Source organism: Podarcis erhardii (assembly GCF_964252035.2).
Source record: "Podarcis erhardii genome assembly, chromosome: Z".
In the NCBI taxonomy this organism is placed as follows: Eukaryota; Metazoa; Chordata; class Lepidosauria; order Squamata; family Lacertidae; genus Podarcis; species Podarcis erhardii.
In genome coordinates, this window is record NC_138504.1 from 19,089,423 (window position 1) to 19,104,021 (window position 14,599).

The 14,599-nt window shown below is 45.2% G+C and overlaps 1 protein-coding gene across 1 annotated transcript in view; it reads left to right on the top strand.

Moving 5' to 3' along the window:
* The first annotated feature begins 5,602 nt into the window (after nucleotides 1-5,602).
* The window catches only part of NHSL2 (NHS like 2), a 108,240-nt gene continuing 99,243 nt past the window's right edge, over nucleotides 5,603-14,599 (top strand). Inside the window, exon 1 of the mRNA XM_081847897.1 lies at nucleotides 5,603-5,897. Coding sequence (XP_081704023.1) covers nucleotides 5,618-5,897 — 280 coding nt within the window. The 5' untranslated portion in view covers nucleotides 5,603-5,617. The remainder of the gene's footprint in view (nucleotides 5,898-14,599) is intronic.

The following is a 14,599-nucleotide window of genomic DNA, read 5'->3' on the forward strand; positions in this document are numbered from 1 at the left end:
TGAGCATTGGGAACTGTACAGAGAGAGAGAGGGGGGGGGGTACAGTGGTGCCTCGCAAGACGAAATTAATTCGTTCCGCGAGTTGCTTCGTCTTGCAATTTTTTCGTCTTGCGGAGTGCGGATTCCCCAGGTATTAACGGTTTTACGAAAAAGGAAGCAAACCCGCAAGACGTTTTTGTCTTGCGAAGCAAGCCCATAGGGAAATTCGTCTTGCGAAGCACCTCAAAAAACGGAAAACTCTTTGGTCTTGCAAGTTTTTTGTCTTGTGAGGCATTTGTCTTGCGGGGCACCACTGTACTTTGCACATGCTCTGTTGTAGCCTTTTTACTCATTTATCAAAGCATACTACAAGTACAAAGCACACAGCAAGTACACATAAATAATACAAAGTTACAAAGGTTGTGTACCACTCACAATCTCCATTGAGTCATAGCAAGATCCAAGAAGTTCCAGGTGCTCACACAGGGTTGTGTTTCCATTGGGAAAATCAAGGCACAGCAGAGGCTAGTGTCTCGAAGAAATATGGCTTATTGTACACATATTTACACCTGGAGTCTTCAGTGGAGGTGGTGCAGAACATTATACCCCAACAATGTGTGTGTGTGTGTGTGTGTGTGTGTGCGTGTGTGTGTGCGTGCATTATTGTGTCTTATTCAACCAATAGAATGAAGGTATGGCAATATGCAATTTGGAAACAGACAATTAAATAATTTACTGAAGTTACATAAATTAGGCAGCATGCTATATTTAACTGTCATACTGAACAAGCAGGGGCGCCAACTTGAACAAAAGATTCCGGGAGCAGAGACCCACCCTGCATAATTGATCACATGACACAGTGCACACATACTATTTGAATGGCAATGCACATCCACTTGGGGCGGTATCCTCCTCAAATATGTTATGGGGGGGCTGAAGCCCCCACAGCCCTTAGGAGTTGGCTCCTATGTGCACAAGTTTTTGAGTTTTTTTAAACATGCCTCCTGAAATTACCAAAATGGGAGTCTTTAAAAATGAAGCAGGATGTTTCATTCTTCAGAAAGTAGCTTAACTAAAGAATGGCAGATAAAAGATTTTGAACAATCTGACAAATCCAACATTTGGAGCAGAAATACTGGGCTAAGTTCAAGGTGCTGGTTTTGGTATGAAAAGCCTTATACAGCTTGGGACAAGGATATCTGAAAGATTCTCCCTCACCCCTTGCAGACCCAATTGATCACTGCACTTTGCAGATGAGGGCCTCTTGTAGATACCATCTTATCAGAAGGTCTGTATCACATAACATAGGAATCAGCCTTTTGGGTTGTGGCACCTACTTACTGGAATTCACTGCCCTTGAAGATTACAGGTGTTTTCAAATCCAATGAAGTAAGTAACAGAATAGGGCAATGTTATTATTTGCTCCAATATTTTCAAGTCAGGCCTATTGCCTGATAAGGAAATACAGCAGTCTTTCAGAAATAACAGAATGACGAAAGAACAGAAACCAAAAAAATAGTGATTAAAGTATATAGCATCATTATGAAGACTATGCCTATTAATATTGGTAGGATAAGGAATTGGGACAATATATCCCCACAGACATTAGGAACTGGACCTGTCAACGTATCCAGCAACAAATTGTGAGCATGAATCTCAAGGAAAGCTTTTATAAATTGATAGCTTGCTGGTATTTGACACCTGCAAGCCTCCAGCTGGTCAATATTTTGTGGGAGGGATTCAAGTGCATACCAGATATCTAGGTTTGCACAATTAAAGCATATTAAAAGTGCTCTATCAGCTTAGTGCAGCAAATCCTTTTTTTTAATGGACTTTTTGATGTCAGGAAAGCAATGGGAAAATGCTCTGAAAAGTGTGTGATGAATAAATGATTATTAGGAAGGTGTAGAAATAGCACAAAAGCAAATTAGAATGGGTGTTAATTGATGCATTAGCTCCCTGGAAACAAATTGGGGGTGGGAGTGGTAATCCTCAATCAAGTCTGGGCATAATCTAACCCCTGCATAAGCTTTGTGCAAGCAGATCAGGATGGATGCTCAATAAGTAGTTCACCTGTTAGAAACTTGTATACTGTATAGAGAACTGATAATATAGCATAGAACTGCAAAGCACCAAATGCTGACATGGTCCTGCCCTAAAATAGTTATTTTTCTGAAGTGTAATAGTAAATGAAGTTCATCTTATGACCCATCAGCAGTCCCATTATGTATGCTTTTGAGATATATCAAGGATCTGGTGTTACCAGAGTATGTGCAAATGATGGTGTGTTTTGTGTTAACACCTGCTCACATAACAATGTGCTACAACTAAGAAAGAGCACAGCACACACATACACACCCAGTTAGGATATGCCTGTGGGAGTAGGCTCACATGCAAAATTAATTACTATAGTGGCTACTCGCAGATGTCCCGTCTATTGAACATTCATCCTTGTTCGCACATTTGTGGGGAGCTCAGATGATGTCATCTATTGAACATTCAGTCAGTGCATCTCCTCCATCACCTTCTTGTTGCCAACAGTCCCAGTTCAGGTGGGTGGGTTTGTTACATTAAGCGCTTTAAATAAACTTTACTTGTGCCACTTTAATTTGCCAGTATGTGACTGAATCCCAATGAAAAATGGTGACTGCCTGGAAGTGCCTGCTGAATGAGGAAAGGTAGCAGGTTCTGGGGAATTACAGTGTTCCTTCTACCATATAATTTTCTCTAAAAACAAAGGTGGTTTTCAACATTAGAGCATTTTCACTTCAGGGGGCAGGTGAGCACCCAGCAGGTAGTGTGTGTGAGAGAGAAGTTTTAACTTTTTATTGCTGCTCCACATTTGACCATTTTGACCATGTTGAACCATTTCCCCCACCATTCAAATTAGACTAGAGTAGTTGACACTAATATGTATTTGAATTTGTGTACAAAAAGCAACTCCATTCTTTCCCGTTCATATCAGCAGGCATTCTCCTTTGTGTCTGCTGCCTTCTTGGTTGTTGATTCTATGATGCCAATTAAGTACTGGCAGGGCATGTGTGCAAAAAAAGAGAGAGCTGTGCATGCACCTTGTCTTTTTCTTTTTAAATATATAAAAACACACTCTCCACTCAAGAAGTGTGCTAAAGCACATACTGTAGTCAGGCAATTGTATACCAGTCATTGTATATTTACTTGTACTGTTTTCTGCAACTTTTGTGCAACTAAAAGGGACGCAGGTGGCGCTGTGGGTTAAACCACTGAGCCTAGGCCTAGGGCTTCCCGATCAGAAAGTCGGTGGTTTGAATCCCCGCAACGGGGTGAGCTCCCATTGCTCGGTCCCTGCTCCTGCCAACCTAGCAGTTAGAAAGCATGTCAAAGTGCAAGTAGATAAATAGGTACCCCTCTGGCGGGAAGGTAAACGGCGTTTCCATGTGCTGCTCTGGTTTGCCAGAAGTGGCTTAGTCATGCTGGCCGCATGACCTGGAAGCTGTACGCCGGCTCCCTCGGACAATAAAGCGAGATGAGCACTCCAACCCCAGAGTCATCCGTGACTGGACCTAATGGTCAGGGGTACCTTTACCTTTAAGGGATCAAAAGTGTGCTTATCTGAGCTCCTGCCCTGCCCTTACTAGCATGCTGGAAAAGAAATGAGAACATTTGTAAATTCTCAGCACGTACCATACTTTTCAGATTGCTGCTCAATACATCAGTTATAAGTGACATTTGATCCACTCACTGAAAGCCATGGAAACAAACGAGAGTAGTGTGTTCAAGATGCTTTTCTCCAATTTATTGGATTATCCCTGCATCAGATAAAATCTGAATTGACAAAGCATCGAGATTGGTGTTGTCTGAGGGTAACGTCATGTGAATGACACAAATTAAATGGGAGTGCAAATAGCTACAAATACACATTAAATTCCAGGGTAGACAAACTCTGAAAATCCTACTAGCTCTTTTTTGTTTTAGAGGGGAAGAGATATAAGAACTTTAGGAGTTTGGAAATGCCATGTTTCTGCAATCAGATATATACTTCTTTGGGAATAATAGTTCATTGATTACAGTGGGGCGTTCTTCTTCAAATTAAAGATGCCTACAGTTTCTAGGAAGGAACCCTCAAGAGGGTTTCTAGCTTTTTTTCTGCAGTTGGGGGCGGGGACAGATCTTAAGGGGAAGTTAAGTTCACACATCTTTCCCACCACAGCTTCCCAGTCTGCCTTCAGCCAAAAGCTGAGGTGACAGAGTGCAACCCTATAGTTGCTTTCCACACACACACACAGCTCAGTCCTGTGCATCTTTATTCAGCATTTAGTCCAACTTGGGTCAATGGTATTTAGGCTGTGTCCACACTCACATTTACTGTACAATCACAATGCTTCCAGTGCTGGGTTAAGCTTTCACATGATGTTATTCAAAACGCATTATGTATCCTGTATTTTGCTATAAAATATTACTGTTTGATGTTTTCCTTTCTAAAACGAGCTTAACATTGGCAGGCGTCCTTAAGCTCTTCCTAATTCACCTGTAACCAAGGTGTGAACACCTTTGCATAGGGTAAAAGTATCCCTGCCCCATCAACACTATGTACACAAACAGAAACGAATCGGACACTAATGAAATCATGATAATCTGAAAGGCTAGCAAGCACTGGGTGGCGGACAACTTCTCTGCACCCTAAGGTTTTAATGTGAACACGGACTTATAGTCTCAGGTGAAGTGTAAACAGTTTGCAGTCAAACCTAAGTTAATGTGTCTTTGAATGTGAAGTGCAAGTAGTTAGCGAAGGTTAGTGCAGGACCAGGACCGGAATGCATGGGAGCCTAACACTTCTCTTCTGATGAAAATAACACCTCTCTCTCCCTCTCATGTTTGCCTTTGGCAAAAGCGCAGGTGTTTTAACTAACTCTCCCGGTGAAAACAATGGGAGAAGCATAACTATCTGTGGTGGAACTGTGCACGTTTTCTTGTGCACGTTGCTCTTCACGCGGGGCGGAAAGCCAAACAGAGGAGAATTCCCCCACCCATCCATTAATGTACACTCGGTTTGGCATTCGTGTGTGAGGAACACGCGCCCAGTAAGGCTTCGCCATCCTGACCGGAGTGGAGCCCCATTCAAGGAGGACTTTTTTCTGAAGTGACATAGCATCGGATCCGGCTGGCTCTGAGCTCCGGCAAGGGGACGGTCGCGCTCTCAGGGTGGGCCTGAGAGAGCAACTCACGAACTGAGGCTGCAAAACCAAACTGATGATGTCAGTACAGCCTCTCGCTTCTCTCTTGCTAACTCTGCTACCACCGACAGTCGGCCGGTTCCAAAATAAATCTGCTCGGGAAAATAGGAGAGCCGCCCCTTCTAATCCCTTGGGGTTATACTAGCAGCTCCTCCTCGGGGTTCCCCGTCGAGGCGAGGCGTTCCCCAGGCTGGTCAGGCTCGGGAAGCAGCTCAGGAGCACTCGACTTCTACTGCCTCAAAGTCCCGGGCAAGCGGAGGAAGAACCGGAGCGCTCCTGGGAAGCCCCGTCGGACGAGCGGCCGTCCCTCCTTGTCTAGAAAAGCAGCAGCAGCCTGGCGCCGACCGACCTCCAGGCAGCAGATCCTCTCCGAGGGACGGCCGGACAGCAGCGGCTCCTCTCCGGAGGGCAACCAGGGCAACAAGATGCCCTTCTGGAAGCGCACGGTGGAACCTCGCCGGCTGCTCCCCTCCGCTGCCGTCGCCCCTCGCTTGGCTGCTCTGCCGCTGGCCCAGCTCCACGACGTGTGCTGCCTGGCGACGCTGGCGCTGCTCCGGCAGCTGGCCGATCTCTGCGGACACTCGGCGGCGTTGCTCGCGGACCTAGAGGGTCGCTTGCTGGAACTGGCCCGCCGCGCCCACCGGCTTCGAAGCCGCCTCTGCAGAGTCCACGGGCTAATGCGCCCCGGGGCGTCTCGAGAGGCAGGTAAGAAAGAAAAGTCATCGCCCGCCCCGTCGAGGCAGGGCCACCGCGCTCTTTGGGAATAGCACGTGGGCCGCTCCTAGAAGGGCGCGCGGATTGTTTCCAAGGCGGAGAAGGCGGGAGGGATTTGCTGTAAGGCAGCTACTTACCCCCCCCCCCCCACACTAAAAGAGGAAAGGCGTCACCCAAATGCAATGCAGCTTACGCTAGTGGTGAAGACTGCGAGCAGGTGACCTGCCTGTGCCTGGTCGGTGTGTTCTCTGGGTGGCAGTCACTGTGACGGGCAACTTCAATACTTCTCTCCCTCCTTAAGTTCTCTTATCATAAAACCAGACTTGAGTCGGACCGTGGGTTCATCCACACTTTCCTTGTGCCCTGCGTAGAAAGCAGGGGTCGGACAGGAGCTCAGTGTTTCAAGCAGAGGACTCCTTGAAATAGAGGACTTGTCCTTTCACAGCCATTTGAATGGAGGGGTCTACTCTGTAGAGTAGAGTAGGTAGCCAGTCTGCCCAAGTATCTCTCTGCAGACCCAGAGGGTGGGGGTGTCAAGGAAGGGGTTAACTCTCAAAAGAGTCAGATGTCAGTCTCAATCCTTTCTGAAATCCACCATTTATGTCCTGGACATCCTGTGATGAAAAAAAAGAGAATAGGCCCTTTGCCCATGCTCAGAGGCATTTTTAAAGAAAAGAATTGTCTCTTTCCCCGGCTTTTTCTTCCTAGTTTGGAAATGCAAAGGCTTCCGATGGGCTTGCTAACATGACAGTGGTGGTGGTTTTGCTGACCCTGCTTACTTGCTGCAACTTCGCAGCCACGCTCCACCTTCATTGTCAAAGGCAGTAGTGCTTCTGTTTACCTGGTTGTGGACAGACTTCTGGTTGTCCATTGTGATAATGGAAAGCTGGACTAGACAGGCATTTGGGCTGGTTCAGCAGAGCTCTTCTTATATTTTTAAAGATAGGTCACGTAGCTGGAAGAAGATGATACGCACAAAATTTAAAATGGTTCGAAACAAGATGCACTTGCGGGGGTGGGGGGGATGCGATTCTGACACATTTGGCATGTTGGAAACACATGGCTTTCCCCAAAGAATAATGAGAACTATAGTTTACCCTTTCATGGAGCTACAAGTTCGCAGAACCCCAGACAAAGTACAGCGCCCAGGATTCTTTGGGGGAAGTTATGTGCCTTCTTGGCTGATAGCAATAGCTGCTAATCCACAGGCATTTCTGTAGAGAGGCAGGATCCAAAGGCCCCAGGCAGCAGGATAATGATGTGTGAATAGAACAATAGTTTCTAAATCATGGTGAAGTAATAGCCCACTTTATCTGGTATTTAGGCCTCAATAGCCAACTTTATCTGGTATTTAGGCCTCACCCAGTTCTGGGTCCCAAACTTTAAGATGCTGAAAACAAATTGGAACAGGTTTGGAGTAGGCCAGTGAAGATGATCAGGTGTAGGGAATATAAGAACGAAAGAAGAGCCCAGCTGGATCAGGCCAAAGGCACATCTAGTCCATCCTCCTGTTCTTACTGTGGTCCAGCACATGACTTCAAGAAGCCCACAGGCAGGAAAATGTCTCCTGTGGGGAAGGGAGCTGAAGGAACTGGCTGCAACTGCAACTGTTTAGCCTGGAGAAGGGAAAACGTGGACTGTTTACATATTGGACTTCTACTCTGGCTCCAATGCACTCCCACTGTTAGCATCTGAATCCACGTACATGTTACACAAGGGACACGGGTGGCGCTGTGGGTTAAACCACTGAGCCTAGGGCTTGCCGATCAGAAGGTTGGCAGTTCAAATCCCCGTGAGGAGGTGAGCTCCTGTTGCTCGGTCCCTGTTCCTCCCAACCTAGCAGTTCAAAAGCATGTCAAAGTGCAAGTAGATAAACACGTACCACTCCAGCAGGAAGGTAAATGATGTTTCCATGCGCTGCTCTGGTTTTGCCAGAAGTGGCTTAGTCATGTTGGCTACATGACCTGGAAGCTGCCTGCGGACAAATGCTGGCTCCCTTGGTCTATAGAGCGAGATGAGCGCCGCAACCCCAGAGTCGTCCGCGACTTGACCTAACGGTCAGGGGTACATTTGCCTTTACATTTACATGTTACACAGGGCTGATGTGTCCCATTTCACCACTTGTGGAAAAATGGGAAGATCTTGCACAATTTCAGGTGAGATACTGCCCAAAACGGACATGCTCTTGCCCCCCAAATCAGCACTGTGATGGCAGCGGGCTTCTCCCATGGGTATTGGGGGGGGGGGCTTCTGCTGCCTGAAGCAGTAGCTTCACCCTGCCTAATGGCTTTGCCGGCTCTGATGTTACTCATGATATTAATAATAAAATAGTAAATTTATAACCCGCCCTTCCTCTGAAAGGAGCCCAGAGTGGCCAGTAATATGTAAAACATCTTAAGCTTAAAACAATTCCAGCACAGATGCAGACAAGGAAAGATATCAGCTTCAAAGGCTCAGATTAAAGCTACCCTGTAGTTTCTGGAGAAATATTGTTGCATCATACTTTTTCTTCTCAAACCAGCATCTTACCTGAAAGGATAGCTTAAGCCATGTTCCCTTCACAGCCATTGCACTTGCGTGGGTGGCAGCATATGCTCAGGTGAAGGCTTTGTGATAGGAGTTTGGGGGAGGGGGGTTGCAAGGGGAGAGGTAATGGGCATCAGGTGACCACCTGCTTTTCTCTGGTGTGTACAGCAGGGTGCCAAATGAGATCTAAAATGCAGTAGGGAGAAATGACCTTGCTGTGATTTAAACCACTAATGTGTTCATAGCCTTGTATTCTTAATTCCTCAGAGGACAAAACAACATCTAATGAGCTTAAGCTACGGAAAGGTAAGATTCTGGTTGAACGTTAGGAAATATATCAAGAGGAATTTGACAGTGGAACCAATTGCCTAAGGGTGTCCCTTGCTGAAGGTCTCCAGCCAGAAGCTAGGGAGCCGTCTGCTGGGGGAACTCTAGCAGAGGTTGGCAAGATGCAGTGGTGTAGCGTGGGTTGTCAGCACCCGGGGCAAGGCAAGTAATTTGCGCCCCCTAACCCGTGGATTTGCGCCCCCTAACCCTAACCCCCAGATGTTGCGCCCAGTGCGGCCGGCCCCCCCTGCACCCCCCACGCTACGCCACTGGCAAGATGATCTTATAAAACCCCTCCAACTGATTGTGTAATTTACAGTTTGTTGTCTATTCCCCTCCCCCTTCCCCTCAATCTGTTGTTGGTTTCTGGTATGTTTTCCGCTGGGTTTTCTGACCAGAGGGGTTTGAAAAAGAATCATGGGGCCTGTGTTTCAGATTTCTCAGCAAAGGTGTGTTTTTTTAAAGGACCCTTTAAAAAGTATGCCTTCTTAGAGAACAGTTCCGGTGTAACTGCAGGGTGTTTTCAACTGTTCTGACAGTGCCCAGCAAGCTCTCCTGCTGTTGCCATTTGCTTCTCCATCTGCTCTGGGCTGCCATTCCCCCCCCCCCCCCCGCGCATGTCAAGAGTGAGCCAAAAGCAACTTTTAGGGATGAGCTTTTATTCTGTAGACCAAAAAGCATTTTCTTGTGACTTAGCATTATTCCAGTATTGAACAAACTATGCCAAGTGTACAGTGGTACCTTGGTTCTCAAACTTAATCCATTCCGAAAGTCCATTCCAAAACCAAAGCGTTCCAAATCCAAGGTGCACTTTCCCATAGAAAGTAATGCAAAATGGATTAATCCATTCCAGACTTTTAAAAACAACCCCTAAAACAGCAATTTAACATGAATTTTACTATCTAACAAGACCATTGATCCATAAAATGAAAGTAATAAACAATGTACTGCAGTCACACAATCAATATATTCAGTAGCTGAACTGGGTTTCACCCAGTCACAAAAACAAAACAAAAAGAGCCGCAAAAACAAAAATGCAAAATAAATAGCAAAAACAAACAGACCTCAGCATAACACTCAAATCGGAAGTGTGGCATTCAAATCGGAAGCCTAACACTCAGAATGGAGCATGTTCAGCTTCTGAAAAAAGTTCGCAAACCAGAACACTTACTACCGGGTTTACAGTGTTTGGGTTCCAAGTTCTTTGAGTACCAAGGCATTTGAGAACCAAGGTACCACTGTATTTTAAAATGTACTAGAGTGCGCAATTGGATTTCCCATCACTTATACCTTTAATGCTGCTGTTATTTTGGTCATGATCAATCTTCTTGCACCAATGTGTTTTTAATAACAGTTCCATAAAAATATCAAACCAGTGTATTGAGAGATTAAGTCAATGGAGTACTGCTGAAGTTCTAAGAGTCACACATTGGATTGTTTAGCCATTTAACTGGGGTTGAAAGCAAACATTGAATAAAGAGTTGAATGGACCTACAAGGTCATGGACTTATGGGCCTATTCCCTGTGGAGTTTTCTTTCTCAGCATTTGTTCCACATCTGCAAATGGGGTAAAAGTGGTCTGCATACTTGTGAACTATGCCTTCTGCTCCGAAAAGCAGGTCCCCCAATTCCCTGTTTTCATCCTTACAGAAACTCTGTGAAGCAGGCTAGGCTGAGAGAGGCTGGCTTAAGACGATCATCCAATGAACTTCATGTTTGATGGGAGATTTGAACTCAGGCCTCTCTGGGCCTGGTCTGGAACTCTACCACCTTACACTATTTTGGCTCACTGAGAATGAAACTATGCCCAAAGAGAGATCAAAATATTTTTGATCAAAAATTCATAAAACTAAGCAAGTAATTCAAAACAATTTTGTGACATAATAATAATAATAATAAATTTTATTTATATCCCGCCCTCCCCAGCCGAAGCCGGGCTCAGGGCAGCTAACAACAATAAAACAGTACAAAAGTACAACACAAACAACACTCTAAAATCATTCATTATAAAATTAATTAAATTCAAGCCACTGGCCACCATTGGGCCAGAGCTCCGCGAAGATTGCCGAGGGAGGGAGTCAGGCTGTGCCCTGGCCAAAGGGCTGGTGGAACAGCTCTGTCTTGCAGGCCCTGGGGAAAGATATCAAGTCCCGCAGGGCCCTGGTCTCTTGTGACAGAGTGTTCCACCAGGTCGGAGCCACAGCCGAAAAAGCCCTGGCTCTAGTTGAGGCCAGCCTAACTTCTCTGTGGCCTGGGACCTTCAAGATGTTTTTATTTGAAGACCGTAAGTCTTCAAATAAAATAACCCTGACCCCAGATTTATACCACTTTAAAAATTATGGCTTCCTTGAAGAATCCTGGGAACTATAGTTTACCCTTCACAGAGTTACAATTAAACACTGCAGTTCTTGAATAATATGAGCTGCTAAATGAAGCACAGAAACATTCTGTCAGTGTTTCTTGTAGATGTAGTTGCTGGAGGTCATCTTTAGTCCCTGAAGGATAGCCATTTTTTAAAACAGCGGCAGCCAATTTGAATTTCCAACATTCAAAAACTTATCGGGATCTTGTCTGAGCTCTTTGAGATGAGCTGACCAATCCAGCACAGTGGAAGATGGAGGAATAACCTCATCTAAGATTAACCCATTCAGGTCCCTCTTTCTCTCTTCCTTTTGGAGAAAATAATGAGTACAGTGGTACCTCGGGTTAAGTACTTAATTCGTTCTGGAGGTCCGTTCTTAACCTGAAACTCTTCTTAACCTGAAGACCACTTTAGCTAATGGGGCCTCCCATTGCTGCCGCGCCGCCGCCGCACAATTTCTGTTCTCATCCTGAAGCAAAGTTCTTAACCCGAGGTAATATATCTGGGTTAGCGGAGTCTGTAACCTGAAGCGTATGTAACCCGAGGTACCACTGTAATTTTACTCTGCCTCCTTTGGGGTTCTGGGGAACTGATTAACGGGACTGGCATGAGTAAATATAGTTGGTTATCAACGGTTTGCTGAAGTCAATTATCTCCAAATACATTGGCCTTGAATTTGCAGGGCCAGTCAGTGCCATCCAGCAGGAAAAAAAAAACACTTTGAGGGTTCACTGTATCTGCCACTTGGGCTCATCAGCAACTCTGACAATTAGGGTGTTTATCTTCCTTAATTTATAGCTTGTATCTTATAAAGTTTGACATGACCTTTCGTTCAGCAGTGCCTGGTGAAGTGCTCAACCCAGCCTGGCCCAGCTTCTTGCAGCCTTGCAATATGGGGGAGTTAGAGCAGTAAAATAACGAGATAAAACAATGTTAAAACAACAAGACACAGCACTAGAGGAAGCACTAAAAGAAGTTAAAAAGTAAAATAGAAGAGAGGGATAAAAACAAGTACTGAGGGTTGGTTATAAAGCAAAAACTTGCCTTGAAATGAGCCTTAGAGCTGAAAACCCTCCTTCCTCCATGAAGTTTGGGCAGGGCTGGATTTAGGCAAAGCCCCAGTCTATATCTAGGAAGGAAAACTCGAACCAGAGTTCTGAAACAAACGTAACGATGGAAGTAACTTCCCAGAGCCCTGGAAGGATACCAAACGGCAACACGAGTAGTAGAGAGGTGGTGACCCATAACATTGATGGGAACATACTACAGGTCCGGCAAGTTTTGAGCCAGAAAAAAGGCTAAAGCTAGATATTAATTCCCCAAAAACTTGTATTTGCCAACTACCCAAAACCGAAGGGCTTCGTCCCACGGATAGATCGCATAAAGCATCTCTTGAACATCTTAAATGATACACAGCCAGGTGTAGTAAAGCCAACTGATATAGCTTCTATAGAGTATTTATACTATGATGGTCACTCGGGACAAGCAATGATCACCTTCCATGATCAAAACCTGACCAACCTTATCCACAGAGCAAGACATCTACTCATAAAGAAAAGGATAGTAATACTAAGATTTTTCGAAAATAGGGTACCAAAGATCTCCCTCTTTGATGCCAAGGGCAACAAGCCAATGGCAAATGAGGATCAGAAAAAAATCTAAAAAGGAAAACTGACCTCAAAAGGTCCAGCTTGACCATCATAAACAAGAGTCACCAAAATAAAAAAGGAAAGGCACATCCCTATATGACTCGCAATACCCTATGAGCGAGCGAAAGGACATTTTCCCTACAGAAGAAAATGCTGTAATAAGCCGATTTTGGTCATTCAGCACAAGCTGAAATTTTGGAAAGATTAGAAACACTAAGAAACAGATTGGCTGGGAAGGATGCTCACAATGGGGCCAAGGCAGGGCCACATTTGCGGTCCTTCTCTCCAAAATGTCTAGTTGGCAAGAGGATGTCTGGAGGCTCATTCAAATGCATAGATGCGGACCTTCAGTCCCAGCCTCCATTGGTGTACGACATGGCAGGGGCCAACCAGGACGTAAAGCCCTCAAGCTCCTGGCTTGGCTAGCTCAGGTTGTCCCCAAATGAGATAGCTAACCCCCCCCCCACACACACACCAAGAACAGAGGAACTCTACAGCTCTACCAAAGAGATCTACTGATGGAGCAAATGGGAGTGGTGTTTTTTTAGACAAAATAGGTCTCCTAGACAAGGTGGGAATGACAGAAACAGGCCTCGGAGGGAACGGGGTCTAAATACCAGGTGTAGGGAATCTTTTGTCCTCCAGATTATTGCTGGACTGTTACAATGTCCATCATTGTCTATGCTTGCTGGAGCTGATGGGACTTGCTGTTCGGCAGCATTTGGAGGGCCAAAGGTTCCCCACATCTTGCCTAATGGTAGGGACGGCTCTGTTTGATTGAAACCTGGATGTTATAAATTATTTCTGGAAACAAGCAGTGATGTGCCATGGCTCAGGCTGGGCTGTGCATGTATAAGGCCAAATGTCTGCTCTTGTAATTGGATCCTCCCTTTTGCTTTTCTGGAATATAGGGGTGTAAGAGGTTTGGGTTGATTCATAGGTTTTCAGATTCAGGAAGTTATGAGTGGGAGCAAATGTGAAATCTAAAGCAAGAACACCATTTAAAATTGGATCCAACATACAGGAAGGAACTGTTTTCACACAGGGCAGAGAGTGGATGAGTTTCCAGCTTTGGACTACGGCTTTGGAAACAAACTGGAGGAGATTTTTAAATTTTTGGAGTCTGGGAATGAACTACAGGAAATGGGAAAGTGAATCCCTTATTCCCCTGAGCCTGCATACACAGTCCGCTGCAAAACTGTGAAGTCAGCCATGTGGAGACAGGGAGCTGGATTGGAGAGGATCCATCTGTAGAATGGGAACAATGTCAAGCAATTCCACAGGGCAGTTAGAGAATAAAATCATACAAAGACTGCAAAGCATGTAGGACATGATCCAGCTTAAGTTCCAGCACTTTTAAGTCCTTTTCACTTTGGTTGGAAAACAAGCTATGTGCTAAAAACTCACCTACATAAATCAATGAGACTAGGCTATGTACACAACCATACATTTAAAGCACATGGTATCACCCAAAGGATCAGGTAGTTTGTTATGGTTGCTGGGAACTGTAGTTCTGTTAGAGGGTAAACTACCATTCCAATAATTATTTGGGGGAAGTCATGTAGTTTAAATGTGCTTTAAATATACGTATTGTGTGTACGCAGCCTCCAAAAGTATTTCATTTTGGTTCAGTCAACCCCACTGTTGAAACAGGAGTTTCTGGGGCAGTGGACAATCTGGAAGACCCAAACCATGCCTCCCCCCAGAACATTCTGTATATGCTTAAAGGCACTCTTCTTCCCTTTTGTTTTATATAATCTGAGCCTTGGAACTGTGAAGCAGATTAGGGGATAACCTCCGCTGAGCACTGGCTCAAAATTATTTCTTTA